Here is a 16,186-nt window from a genome sequence, read left to right as displayed (position 1 = left end):
TATGTAAGGATATATCTGCATACTTGTGCTTTACATATATGGGTATGTGCATATGTATGTAAGGATATATCTGCATACTTGTGCTTTACATATATGAGTATGTCCATATGTATGTAAGGATATATCTGCATACTTGTGCTTTACATATATGGGTATGTGCATATGTATGTAAGGATATATCTGCATACTTGTGCTTTACATATATGGGTATGTGCATATGTATGTAAGGATATATCTGCATACTTGTGCTTTACATATATGGGTATGTGCATATGTATGTAAGGATATATCTGCATACTTGTGCTTTACATATATGGGTATGTGCATATGTATGTAAGGATATATCTGCATACTTGTGCTTTACATATATGAGTATGTCCATATGTATGTAAGGATATATCTGCATACTTGTGCTTTACATATATGGGTATGTGCATATGTATGTAAGGATATATCTGCATACTTGTGCTTTACATATATGGGTATGTGCATATGTATGTAAGGATATATCTGCATACTTGTGCTTTACATATATGGGTATGTGCATATGTATGTAAGGATATATCTGCATACTTGTGCTTTACATATATGGGTATGTGCATATGTATGTAAGGATATATCTGCATACTTGTGCTTTACATATATGGGTATGTGCATATGTATGTAAGGATATATCTGCATACTTGTGCTTTACATATATGGGTATGTGCATATGTATGTAAGGATATATCTGCATACTTGTGCTTTACATATATGAGTATGTCCATATGTATGTAAGGATATATCTGCATACTTGTGCTTTACATATATGAGTATGTGCATATGTATGTAAGGATATATCTGCATACTTGTGCTTTACATATATGAGTATGTGCATATGTATGTAAGGATATATCTGCATACTTGTGCTTTACATATATGAGTATGTGCATATGTATGTAAGGATATATCTGCATACTTGTGCTTTACATATATGAGTATGTGCATATGTATGTAAGGATATATCTGCATACTTGTGCTTTACATATATGGGTATGTGCATATGTATGTAAGGATATATCTGCATACTTGTGCTTTACATATATGAGTATGTGCATATGTATGTAAGGATATATCTGCATACTTGTGCTTTACATATATGGGTATGTGCATATGTATGTAAGGATATATCTGCATACTTGTGCTTTACATATATGAGTATGTGCATATGTATGTAAGGATATATCTGCATACTTGTGCTTTACATATATGAGTATGTGCATATGTATGTAAGGATATATCTGCATACTTGTGCTTTACATATATGGGTATGTGCATATGTATGTAAGGATATATCTGCATACTTGTGCTTTACATATATGGGTATGTGCATATGTATGTAAGGATATATCTGCATACTTGTGCTTTACATATATGGGTATGTGCATATGTATGTAAGGATATATCTGCATACTTGTGCTTTACATATATGGGTATGTGCATATGTATGTAAGGATATATCTGCATACTTGTGCTTTACATATATGAGTATGTCCATATGTATGTAAGGATATATCTGCATACTTGTGCTTTACATATATGAGTATGTGCATATGTATGTAAGGATATATCTGCATACTTGTGCTTTACATATATGAGTATGTGCATATGTATGTAAGGATATATCTGCATACTTGTGCTTTACATATATGAGTATGTGCATATGTATGTAAGGATATATCTGCATACTTGTGCTTTACATATATGAGTATGTGCATATGTATGTAAGGATATATCTGCATACTTGTGCTTTACATATATGGGTATGTGCATATGTATGTAAGGATATATCTGCATACTTGTGCTTTACATATATGAGTATGTGCATATGTATGTAAGGATATATCTGCATACTTGTGCTTTACATATATGGGTATGTGCATATGTATGTAAGGATATATCTGCATACTTGTGCTTTACATATATGAGTATGTGCATATGTATGTAAGGATATATCTGCATACTTGTGCTTTACATATATGAGTATGTGCATATGTATGTAAGGATATATCTGCATACTTGTGCTTTACATATATGGGTATGTGCATATGTATGTAAGGATATATCTGCATACTTGTGCTTTACATATATGAGTATGTGCATATGTATGTAAGGATATATCTGCATACTTGTGCTTTACATATATGAGTATGTGCATATGTATGTAAGGATATATCTGCATACTTGTGCTTTACATATATGGGTATGTGCATATGTATGTAAGGATATATCTGCATACTTGTGCTTTACATATATGGGTATGTGCATATGTATGTAAGGATATATCTGCATACTTGTGCTTTACATATATGGGTATGTGCATATGTATGTAAGGATATATCTGCATACTTGTGCTTTACATATATGAGTATGTGCATATGTATGTAAGGATATATCTGCATACTTGTGCTTTACATATATGGGTATGTGCATATGTATGTAAGGATATATCTGCATACTTGTGCTTTACATATATGAGTATGTGCATATGTATGTAAGGATATATCTGCATACTTGTGCTTTACATATATGAGTATGTGCATATGTATGTAAGGATATATCTGCATACTTGTGCTTTACATATATGGGTATGTGCATATGTATGTAAGGATATATCTGCATACTTGTGCTTTACATATATGGGTATGTGCATATGTATGTAAGGATATATCTGCATACTTGTGCTTTACATATATGAGTATGTGCATATGTATGTAAGGATATATCTGCATACTTGTGCTTTACATATATGGGTATGTGCATATGTATGTAAGGATATATCTGCATACTTGTGCTTTACATATATGGGTATGTGCATATGTATGTAAGGATATATCTGCATACTTGTGCTTTACATATATGAGTATGTGCATATGTATGTAAGGATATATCTGCATACTTGTGCTTTACATATATGGGTATGTGCATATGTATGTAAGGATATATCTGCATACTTGTGCTTTACATATATGAGTATGTCCATATGTATGTAAGGATATATCTGCATACTTGTGCTTTACATATATGAGTATGTGCATATGTATGTAAGGATATATCTGCATACTTGTGCTTTACATATATGGGTATGTGCATATGTATGTAAGGATATATCTGCATACTTGTGCTTTACATATAATGGTATGTGCATATGTATGTAAGGATATATCTGCATACTTGTGCTTTACATATATGGGTATGTGCATATGTATGTAAGGATATATCTGCATACTTGTGCTTTACATATATGAGTATGTCCATATGTATGTAAGGATATATCTGCATACTTGTGCTTTACATATATGGGTATGTGCATATGTATGTAAGGATATATCTGCATACTTGTGCTTTACATATATGGGTATGTGCATATGTATGTAAGGATATATCTGCATACTTGTGCTTTACATATATGGGTATGTGCATATGTATGTAAGGATATATCTGCATACTTGTGCTTTACATATATGGGTATGTGCATATGTATGTAAGGATATATCTGCATACTTGTGCTTTACATATATGGGTATGTGCATATGTATGTAAGGATATATCTGCATACTTGTGCTTTACATATATGGGTATGTGCATATGTATGTAAGGATATATCTGCATACTTGTGCTTTACATATATGAGTATGTCCATATGTATGTAAGGATATATCTGCATACTTGTGCTTTACATATATGAGTATGTGCATATGTATGTAAGGATATATCTGCATACTTGTGCTTTACATATATGAGTATGTGCATATGTATGTAAGGATATATCTGCATACTTGTGCTTTACATATATGAGTATGTGCATATGTATGTAAGGATATATCTGCATACTTGTGCTTTACATATATGAGTATGTGCATATATATGTAATGATATATCTGCATACTTGTGCTTTACATATATGGGTATGTGCATATGTATGTAAGGATATATCTGCATACTTGTGCTTTACATATATGAGTATGTGCATATGTATGTAAGGATATATCTGCATACTTGTGCTTTACATATATGGGTATGTGCATATGTATGTAAGGATATATCTGCATACTTGTGCTTTACATATATGAGTATGTGCATATGTATGTAAGGATATATCTGCATACTTGTGCTTTACATATATGAGTATGTGCATATGTATGTAAGGATATATCTGCATACTTGTGCTTTACATATATGGGTATGTGCATATGTATGTAAGGATATATCTGCATACTTGTGCTTTACATATATGGGTATGTGCATATGTATGTAAGGATATATCTGCATACTTGTGCTTTACATATATGGGTATGTGCATATGTATGTAAGGATATATCTGCATACTTGTGCTTTACATATATGGGTATGTGCATATGTATGTAAGGATATATCTGCATACTTGTGCTTTACATATATGAGTATGTGCATATGTATGTAAGGATATATCTGCATACTTGTGCTTTACATATATGAGTATGTGCATATGTATGTAAGGATATATCTGCATACTTGTGCTTTACATATATGGGTATGTGCATATGTATGTAAGGATATATCTGCATACTTGTGCTTTACATATATGAGTATGTGCATATGTATGTAAGGATATATCTGCATACTTGTGCTTTACATATATGGGTATGTGCATATGTATGTAAGGATATATCTGCATACTTGTGCTTTACATATATGAGTATGTGCATATGTATGTAAGGATATATCTGCATACTTGTGCTTTACATATATGAGTATGTGCATATGTATGTAAGGATATATCTGCATACTTGTGCTTTACATATATGGGTATGTGCATATGTATGTAAGGATATATTTGCATACTTGTGCTTTACATATATGGGTATGTGCATATGTATGTAAGGATATATCTGCATACTTGTGCTTTACATATATGGGTATGTGCACACTTATCCTAGTAAATCAGACATTTGGCCCTTAATATCAAGCACCCTGAACTAGAATATTAAACCAGGTAAACACATTATCCTAGAATCCCCCCCCCACATTTCTCTCTTTTTTTTATCTAAACTTACCTGAACTTTTAAGACTTCTGAGCCATCATAACTTAATCCCTACCCAATGAACCCTTATATCCGATAGATTCCTACAAACTCCCTGATATTAAACCACCCACATGTTCGGGAACATAATATATCATACATCTGCCTAACTTATTCTACTTATTTATATATCCTACTTCTATTTTACTTTTTATTATTTTTAGTTTATTTCGATATTCTATACTTACTGTATTTATCCTTTGCTATCATTATTATTATATTTTTATCTTTATTATTATTATTATTATTATTATTATTATTATTATTATTATTATTATTATTATTATTATTATTATTATATTCTTCTACATGCATATGCTTATGGTTTTATATCCTTTGATATTAATTCAATCCATATCTGGCAATTTTTAATCTTAATTTACTTAATTTCTGAGAGACCTCTTATAGTCAATGCATCTAAATAGATAAATGCACACAAGTTGGATATAACTAAGCTTGCTGTGAGAGGACGCATTTTAGTTATTGCAAACAGCGCCCACTCCCAAACCACATAGATTTTTAATGTATCAAACTCAATGTGACATGTATCCAACAACTAACCGCGACGGTCTGCAAGTTAACGCCACATCCGTAACTGCTTATTTTTCTCATTCTCCTTTAGTTCTTATTCTCTCTCTCCCCCTACCTCCGCCTTCAAAGTTTTACCCATCTTACGCCCTTCTTTTCTCTTTTTTCTTTATCTTTCTCTCCCCTTCCCTATATTCCTGTCCATGTCTATCTGAATATTTTAAACTCCCCTTTGCCCTTTACCACCTTCCAATGTTTACTAAATCTTAAAACTTAATTGTTGTCGAATTAGAAAAAACAAGAAGACGTATATATATATTCTTATTGTTTACCTTTTATCGATAAAATAATTATTTTTGTTCCCTTTTTCTTGCCATAAATAATCATTTTATCCCCAGCAAAAATAAAATCATTTATAAGTAATAAATCATCACATAATTTCAAACAGAATCTCGTGACATGCTGGTTAACGTTCGAATCCCATCATAGTCTGTTACACTGGTGACTTGTGGTAATAGCAAAACATGTGTCCCTAAATAATTATTCTATCTAACTATCTATCTATCTATCTATCTATCTATCTATCTATATATATATATATATATATATATATATTTAATAATTATTATAGTAAATAATTATGTCAGCCCCTTTAAAAAAACTTGTTTATTATCATCGAAAACTTTACAGTTGAAATAAAGTCGGTCAATTTAGCTCACATGCAAGATCATGATATTATAATGATTAGATCACTCTTACAGACGTTAAAAACATTTAAAAATAAATGTTTAAATTTAAACGATATTTCTCATGATTAACGGTGGCTGAATAGATTTGGTCCTTGCTAACGGAGTCAGAGATGGTTTCGTTGCTGGGTTCGAATCTCTCGACTGGCGTTAATCGTGACACCCTGCTGAATGAAACACTAGTGTATGTAGGTATTTAAAGGTATTTAATAATTATGTGTGTGTGTGTGTGTGTGTGTGTGTGTGTGCCTATGTCTGAAAATGTTAAAATTTCAAATATTTTATCAGAGTTTTTTTACATTTCTTTTTATTCATTGAATTTGTAGCTGGTAACATTATCAACGTCATTCATGACACAAGATGAATGTATATTAAACTTGGAAATATTGATTGAGTAAATCGCTATATAACCTATGGTTCAATGATCTTAGGTTATTTTAGATTTTTGTTTGATCAATGGAGCATAAAACACAAGATTGTTGATAAATTTATTTTCTTATTCCTCGCATGAATGATATATGTGCACGTGTATGTTTATATATATTTTTTAGGAATATTTCTTAATTAGGTTTTGATACTTTGGCTCAAAATTTAGTGCAAATCATGGAGATTGGAATTTTGAGCTATGGGGGGGGGGTATTATTCGCACACCCAACTCTAAACCATTAAAATATGAAAACTAAAACATCTCGAGTTATCCGATAATAAATATTTTAATTTTGCTAGGAAATAAGCCACAATAAAAACTGACACACGCACTTGCTAACATGGCGATATGGGACAAGAAGAGAAAGATTTAAGGATAGGAAATAAAAGAGGAGGGAATGAAAAGGGATCAACGGATGCCGCTTGCTAAGAAAAAGTAGGTCCAAGGAGCCCCCAGCAATGTGGGTGTGAGTAATACGAGAATGGTAGTAGCATCCAATGTGGTGGTGCACTCAGTGACAAAGATCAGCCCACCTACACCAAAGAGTGGATCTGTTACGGAGAGACAGAGCTCTACTAACAAGGGAGCAGAAAAGGAAAAAAGGGTGATATCACCTAATGCATTGGTGTCCCTCTGTAGCGCAATCAGGAGTTGGAGCCATCTCAGCAAGGAAGCAAAAATGTGAAAAAAGCGATTTTCCTATGAAAAAAAGAGAGTAATAAGCAACCACTTTCTTATGTATGTATGTATGAACGAGTGGTTTGTTAATTTTGAAATGGGAAAATTAGAAGGGGGGGGGCTGTATTTTTTTTTTATTACTCCAAATTATTTATGGGATAGGAGGTCAGGAATGGAATTTACTTTTGTGAAAGTTTCTATGCTTTAGACTTTTTGGTGGAAAGAAATGATTATGAAAACAGTGACTAATTCACACACACACACACACACACACACACACACACACACACACACACACACACACACACACACACACACACACACACACACACACACACACACACACACACACACACACACACACACACACACACACACACACACACACACACACACACACACACACACACACACACACACACACACACACACACACACACACACACACACACACACACACACACACACACACACACACACACACACACACACACACACACACACACACACACACACACACACACACACACACACACACACACACACACACACACACACACACACACACACACACACACACACACACACACACACACACACACACACACACACACACACACACACACACACACACACACACACACACACACACACACACACACACACACACACACACACACACACACACACACACACACACACACACACACACACACACACACACACACACACACACACACACACACACACACACACACACACACACACACACACACACACACACACACACACACACACACACACACACACACACACACACACACACACACACACACACACACACACACACACACACACACACACACACACACACACACACACACACACACACACACACACACACACACACACACACACACACACACACACACACACACACACACACACACACACACACACAATTTGAATATCGAATAATCTACACATTACGAACTAAACTATATCTTTTTTCACAAACCTAACTCTAAACTAAGCTTTAGTTTGCAAGGAGGGGCAGCAAAAAAAAGTATTTTTAAACATTGTTTCCGCACTTCGTTTTATTGTAGGAAAATATTTAAAAAAATTTTATGTAATTTTCTTTTTTGAATATTTTTTAAAAGTTAATTTTTGTTTATATTCCACCCACACAGGGCGAGAACAGGAGTCCTGCTATACACATACATACATACATACATACATACATACATACATACATACAGTAACATACATACATACATACATACATGCATACATACATACATACATACATGATGATTGCTGACTTTCCAGATGATCGCCGTCATATTGAGTTCTCCCAATCTCGTTGTCTATGCCATCTCAGATGACTCTGCACTCCCATCACAGATTTGCACATCTTGAAGCAGATGTGACATACAAATTGAGCAATTTTCATCGAGTTGACTTGCTTTGGAGGTTGAATGGCTATTCCTATGAACAATCATATGTCTTCTCAGACCAGCAGTAGACTTGCAAACTTTGCTGTATGTTAAACAGATCGTTTGGTTCAGACTAATAGGTGCAAAGGTGACCTGAACAGGAGTTTTGTGTGACTTATGGTGGTTGACATAGCCAGCTTTTGACAAAAGTACTCATTCACAATTGTCGCATTTTCAGCTCTGTGTCTCATGGTTAAGACCGTCAATTAAACCTTTGCGAAGCTCTTGCTTCAAATTGCTGTGGACCTGCTTTCTTTTCTCTAGAGCATCACAACTCTCACGTACAAGCTTTCGCCACTTCGGCCTTTGCAGAGTAAGTTCTTCCCATGTGTCGATGACGATTTGTAAGACTTTCAAATTATTCTTTGTAGAGTCCCTGAATCTATTCTTAGACTTGTGTTGAGGGCGCTTGCCATTTTCCAGCTTCCCGTAAAAAAATTTGTTTTGGCAGCCTACAATTTTTCATTTGAACCAAGTGGCCACCCAACTCATGTAAAATCTGATTACAAGGGTCGCAACATGCTCTCATAAGGAGTTCAATATCGGGTACTTGTGCTTGCCACTTGATGTTTAAGATACGTCTCAAGTATTTTTGGTGAAATCGTTCAAGTCATTTAATGTGTCTTTGATGCAATGTCCATGTCTCCGATGAATACAACTGTATGGTTAGCACACAGGTCTTGTAAACGCAGATCTGAGTAATGTCTGTGATGCCACGATCAGACCACACTCTTCTTCAACCTTCCAAAAGCTACAGATGCCTTCTGAATTCGCCTGTGGATTTCAGTGTCGAGACAGCCATCCCTCGACAGAACTACCAAGGTACACAAATGAATCAACTACTCGCAGTCTAGCACCACAGCCCATGATGTTCGGCTCCATATATGACTGGCCCGGTGCAGGAGTGAACATCACCTTTGTTGTCTAAAACAAAGGTGATGTTCACTCTTGATCCTCAGACTAAAGGCAGTGCAGGAGTCAGCAAAGCTATCCATTATATGCTGCATATCAGTCTCAGTGTGCGACAAAAAAACAGCATTGTCTGCATACAGTACATGATGATTGCAACGTCTTGTCAGACGAGTGCCACTCCCTCAGACATTTAAAATCCATGAGCCCAAATACCTGAGGGAGTATCTATACAAAGATGATGTTACAGAGTCTTAGCTTTGTACGACAGCTAAGTCTCTCTCTCGGTTCAAAATGTTGAGATCCAGCAACAAGCAAGAGCAAGATAGCCAGCAACAAATTAAACTGCAGACCAGCTTAATGCGGGTACTGGTCTTCCGCTTTATGGTTTTTTAAATCAGAGATTTGCTTCTCCTAGAAAGGTTGCCTCCACCACGGCTTATGGGAGCCCTCTCCACCCCAATACACATATACACACACACACACAAATATACACGGTGCTAGTTGGCCGTTGACCCAGAAAAAGAGTTCATTCGCCTTTTGGAAGGTCTTGTTTTTAATCCTTCAGGGAGACTAGCCGCCCTCCTCACCAAACAAGTCTGGTGGGGGAACCAGTTTAGTCGCCGGTGACCCGACCATGAGGCAGGTAGTACTGGGTTACATGGTACCAGTAGCATATGACATGACCTGACATATAAATACATACATACATACATTTTCGCTTTTATATTTATAGATAAGAAAAACAACCATTTTTAATTTTTTATGCAGAATTTTTCTTGCATTCTACATTAGCCGGGACTTTTAATGTTTTCCTTGAGATCAGTGATTCATGTTTTCTTGAGCTTGTGAAGCCATATATAGCCTCTCTCGGAATCTGTTCCATACCATATTTTTCTGTTGGTCTTCCTCCCTTATTTTTTTGACATCACCTTCTCTTACACTGACGATTACTGAGGGAGCACACAGTGAAAAAATAAAATACAACACTCATGTTCTGTAATCTAACTAAATATATTGACCACCATGTTCATTAATAGTGTAATATTGACTGTTATGTCCAACCTTTGGTCCCATGCACTGCCAGATCTTGATTAACTATCCTATTTCCAATCACTTTGTAGTTTTACCTGTATATGTAAACACATACAACTACCCTGTATATAATGAATAAAAATATCCAACATTGTGGACATATTCTACTGAAAAAAGTAAAGAGCTACAATAATTATGCGATGACACTCAAGAAAGGTCAATAATATTCATAGAGCCCATCCACCCCCTTCTCAATTAAAGTGGTTATGATCTCAAAGAAATATTAAATTCATACAATATAGAGAGATGCATGCAGAAGAGTAGACTTTGATGATATGGCGACATTGAAAAAAAAACATGAATGAGAGGTCTTGGATTAGTAGATGTGGAAAAATTAAAGCAACGGGGTTAACGGGCAGGAGACGGCCAAGGAAAGCATGGGAGAAAGTGATAAGGATGGACGGAAAAAAAGAAAGATAAATAAAGAAGTAGCCTAGTGGCGTAGTGGATAAAGTACTTGGTCACACTGTATACTGTGGTACAAGAATTTTGGTGAAAGAACTGGCCTTCTTAAATATCGCCCCATCAGTCTCCTTCCCCACTTCGCTAAAATCTTAAGTCCTTAAGACCTTAATCAATCAGGCACTAGTCCATCACCTCACAAAAACTAATGTTCTCTGGATTTAGGCCATGTGGCATAGTGGATAAAGTACTTAGTAAAATTCAGTTGTATGTTACACTCTTCTGTAGGTTGAAATTACATCCTCAGAGCGGGCAACGCTCAAAATAGGACTGCAAATTATTTAGGATTTCTACCTAGTCACGGCCAACAGAATAAGGGTATGCAACCCCCATGGATTAAAGAAAAGTTTCCGTTCAAAATTCCATACAGATTCCAGCGTTTGAAAGAAAGATTCTAGAACTGAACAAGATACACCTGAAAAATTTTGCAGGTCAAATTGACTGAAACGTGAAAATAACATTCAAGATGAGAACAATAGTGCAAAGAATCCAATTAATATGAATAATCCATCCTTACCTTAAAAAAAAAAAAGACATGAAATAGTTTAGTTTGGAAGTTGCCAAATCTGGGCTGGTGCATTCATCACTATGCTCACTCTTAGACACTGCTCAAAAAAAAAAAAAAAAAATTCTCTTAGACACGGGTCAAAAAATAAAAAAAAGTCTCTAATAGATCCCACACTATCAAGAAAATTCTAACTCCTGGCCCATTGCTGCAATTTTGCATCATTGTTCCTGTTTTACAAGTATTTTAATGAAATGTGTTCTGATGAACTCATTGCAATTGTGCCTCCTCAATGTCATCATCATCTCCTGATCTGAAATGGAACACGTACATCAAGTTTGTTGCCAAGGTCGCTGGAAAGATGGTGGGATCCTTCTACCGCTCCAGAAGATATCTCACTACTGATGCAATTCTCTATCTATATAAAAGCCAAGTACGTCCATGGATGGAATACTGTTGCCATATCTGGGCAGGAGCTGCTAAAAACAGCATATCCTGCCTTGAAAAGAGTACAAAATAGACTTAGTGGCTTTCTTTTCATATTGACAAAAAAAAATTCCATTTTTATGCATACAGTAACATACATACATACATACATACATACATACATACAGTAACATACATACATACATACATACATACATACATAGATGCATACATAAATACAGTAACATACATACATACATACATACATACATACATACATATATACATGCATACATAAATACAGTAACATGCATACATACATAAATACATAAATACAGTAATATACATACATACATACATACATACATACATTATCATACATACATACATACATACATAAACAGCATTATTTTTCTGCATGTTGATTTATATTTTTCTATTTACTTCTTTATCTTTGTAGGAGAATCCGAAAATGCTGGCCATGAACAGAATTCTGAAGAAAATAATGACCCTTCTTCAGGTGAAACAAAGTAAACGAGAAAGTAAAAGCCATGATAAATGGAATAAATGTAGTAATCGATAAAAAAAGAACATAATTGGAATTGCTTGGATTCCTTTTTAACCATTGAACATAAGATTAATTCTTTACTGCTTCATCAAGGCCATCTCCATAGTAGGCCAGGTGATTATGTAACTGGTCTCTTTTACTGGAGGCGATCTAAAATTTCTTAGATAATTGATAAAGTATTTAAAAACAGAAGAAAATTTGGAGATTAGTTTTATATTTTTTATATGTTGTAAACACCAAATAATAAGAACCATAATTGATAGATTTTAGAATTATTAATGAAATTATTGGCAAATTCCTACGAATGAAGAGACAAGAAACTTTAAATAAACAAAGGCATAAAAATGGAATTTTTTTTGTCAATATGAAAAGAAAACTTTAAAAAATATTATGACAAGAAACTCTTACAAAATATAAAAACTGACTTGCAAATCTGACTTATTGTTTTTAAATCAATAATGGCAAACAAAAGCTTCTCAATAAAATTCAATTTTAACTTTTTAACCCACAAACTTATAATCCAAATGTATTTCATGATATCATACCAAATCTTAACTGAAATGAATTTGATGAGTTTTCCGTAAAATGAAATGAAACATTTTTCGATCAATGAGAATGAAGTGTTATCAACTGACTATAAATATTTGGAAATATTATTAGACTGATTAGAAATCTCCACTAAAAAAAACCCCAACAAAATGTTAAATGTCTTGGACTTTTATAGAATTGGTCTGTGCTTGACACTTTTGTGAAAATCAAATTTCGCATCTGCCGTGATTAAATTTTCACCATAATTCGTAACCGAATTCACTTTTTCTATTCTTTTGTATGGCAAGTGGAAATTGTGTTAATTCTCTTTTATAACAAGCCTTAGGATATGCTGCTACTGTTGCAGTTATTGGAGAGAGGAGTCTCTTTTTACTTGCCTTCCTGAAAAGGCACAGATACAAGATCAGGTTTTAATGTAGAGAAAATCCAGCTTTCTGAAAAAGAACACTCGATGTTGTGATACAAATTAAAATGATCTCTGTCTAGAAGGAATTCTACTCCACTGGCTGAGAATAGAAACGATTAAGTATTTTATCAGAACGTATATCTATATATATATATAAAAGTGAAAGTGTCTATGTGTGTGTCTGTGTATCTGTGTGTCTGTGTGTCTGTGTACATTTCCTTACGCAATAACTCTGTCAATTTTTAGTCTACAGACTCGAAATTTGATATACAGGGTACTGAGATTTGGGAAAATCTATATAATCGGTTTTCGGCCAGAAATTTGGCGATTAAGGGGTCAAAGTTCAACGATTTGACCTTTGAGAACTCTACCAAACTCCTCCGATAATTTTGGGTCTACGCACTTGAAATTTTAGATATAGGTTCCTTGGACATAGATCTAACTTAATAACTTGATTTGAGCCCAAAACAGTAAGTTTTAAGGGGTCATAATAGAGGTCAAAGTTTAAAAAATTGACCTCTGCGGTCTCTTCCAAATTACTCAGACAATTTCTGGTCTAAATATTTGAAATTTTACATGAAGGGTATTTAGAGATAGGGCAAGCTTTTTCATCAGTTTGGGTCGATAATTTTTAGTTACCAATATATAAATGTATGTATATATGTCTGTTTGCATGTCTGCCTTAAACTTTCAATAGAGGCGACGGATTTTACCAAGATCAGTATAGTTTTCAAGTTCGATCTTTCATAGACAAATCTCGAAAAACTGGCTAAAAACATTAATATCTTCCCCTTCGACTAGGCACTTTTCTACAGGGGGGGGGTCACTTTTTTCGCCGATATTTTTTAAAGTTATCCTCTCCTTTAGATTGTCTAGCCTTAATTTTAAAAAAAATCGCTTTTGGTTTGGCGGTGGTCGTAACAGCATAAATGTTAGGTTTTACCCCGTTCTGTTCCTCCTTTGCGGTACGGGTTCGAGCCTGCCTTCCTACTAGCACTTTTTTTTGTTGCTCAAAATACACTTCCAAACACCCGGGCAACGCCGAGTGCCCATGCTAGTATTATTATAAAGTTAATGTTCAATCAATTTGTATATGTTATAAAGTTGGGATTTCAAAAATAAAAAAAATATATATCCATATGACTTGGGTGCATACGTTTGAAACGAAACCGAAATAAAACTTATGAAATATATATGTATATATATGTTGTAGACCTGTGCTAGGGGTTACAAATGAAAGAAACCACAAGTAGTGTAAAGTATATAAAATATAATATGTATTTATCATAAAGAATACAGGAGCCACTAAACTGGTATGAGAGGAACGTGTTCGTAGCGTGCGGTTAAACATGGTATGAATGTCTCCATTTTGTCTCTGAAACCAGTGATATTCACAGGACTGGTTGATTCCACAGTTCTTAAATAGGAGTGATTTGTACCCCACAACACCCCCGTCTCGAGCTTTTCATTCCCCTGGGATGGTCGTATAGCTCTTTTTCCTGGGGTTGATCTCTATCGGGTCGGTCATTTTCCTTTTCCTGGAAGACCGGCATTGTTCGGCTGCTTGTGGTGTTACCAAGTCGAACGTGTCATATATCTGGTCCATTACTTCTTGTTCAGCAAGAGGTTGTCTTTTGTCATCTGTGATACGTTTCTGAATTTGGTTTAAATGTTACTTGTGAGTAAATATTGGACCTTCGATAATGTAGCCCATCCGCCCGATCCTTTTCTGGACCTTTCCTAGTTCCCACATCGTGCTATTATTTTTGTGTACATAGAAAAATGCCCTTTCACCAGGTAAATACCTCTTTTAAGGAACTATAGTATTTGGCGGTTTCACCTGTTTTGGCAAAAGTTTCTCGAAGACCAGCCTAATTTTTCTCGCGAACATTAACTCTGCCGGCGGTGTTTTCATTTGGCGTAATTCGGCAAACATGTAAAAACTGTTGTAGGGCCTTTTCTAAGGGCGTTCCTTTAGCCTTCTTCAGGGCTATTTTCAGCGTGTCTACAAACCTCTCTGCCTAACCGTTCGATCGGGGATGATAGGTTGGCGTCGTTATGTGGTTAACCCAGAAATTCTCTTAGAAACTTTTAAAATCTGCTGAAGTGAATTGTGTGCCATTGTTTGACACTAGAAATCAACCACATCAAACCTAATGAACAATTCGTGAAGAGCACTGATTTTAAAATTCGTTGGTGGACTTTTACATCGAAATACCTCAGCCCAGTTTGAAAAACTGTCTATCAATATTAAATAATAGTTTCCATCCAGTGGGCCTGCGTAATCTA

At 34.9% G+C, this 16,186-nt stretch overlaps 1 protein-coding gene across 1 annotated transcript in view; it reads left to right on the top strand.

Moving 5' to 3' along the window:
• The window catches only part of LOC145263675 (uncharacterized), a 118,643-nt gene extending 105,727 nt beyond the window's left edge, over positions 1-12,916 (top strand). Inside the window, exon 4 of the mRNA XM_080120551.1 lies at positions 12,835-12,916. Coding sequence (XP_079976677.1) covers positions 12,835-12,908 — 74 coding nt within the window. The 3' untranslated portion in view covers positions 12,909-12,916. The remainder of the gene's footprint in view (positions 1-12,834) is intronic.
• Positions 12,917-16,186: the final 3,270 nt, after the last annotated feature.

This window comes from Euprymna scolopes, chromosome 39 (assembly GCF_053919585.1).
Source record: "Euprymna scolopes isolate OS-2025 chromosome 39, ASM5391958v1, whole genome shotgun sequence".
Taxonomy (NCBI): Eukaryota; Metazoa; Mollusca; class Cephalopoda; order Sepiida; family Sepiolidae; genus Euprymna; species Euprymna scolopes.
This window is presented reverse-complemented; position numbering and strand designations above follow the sequence as displayed.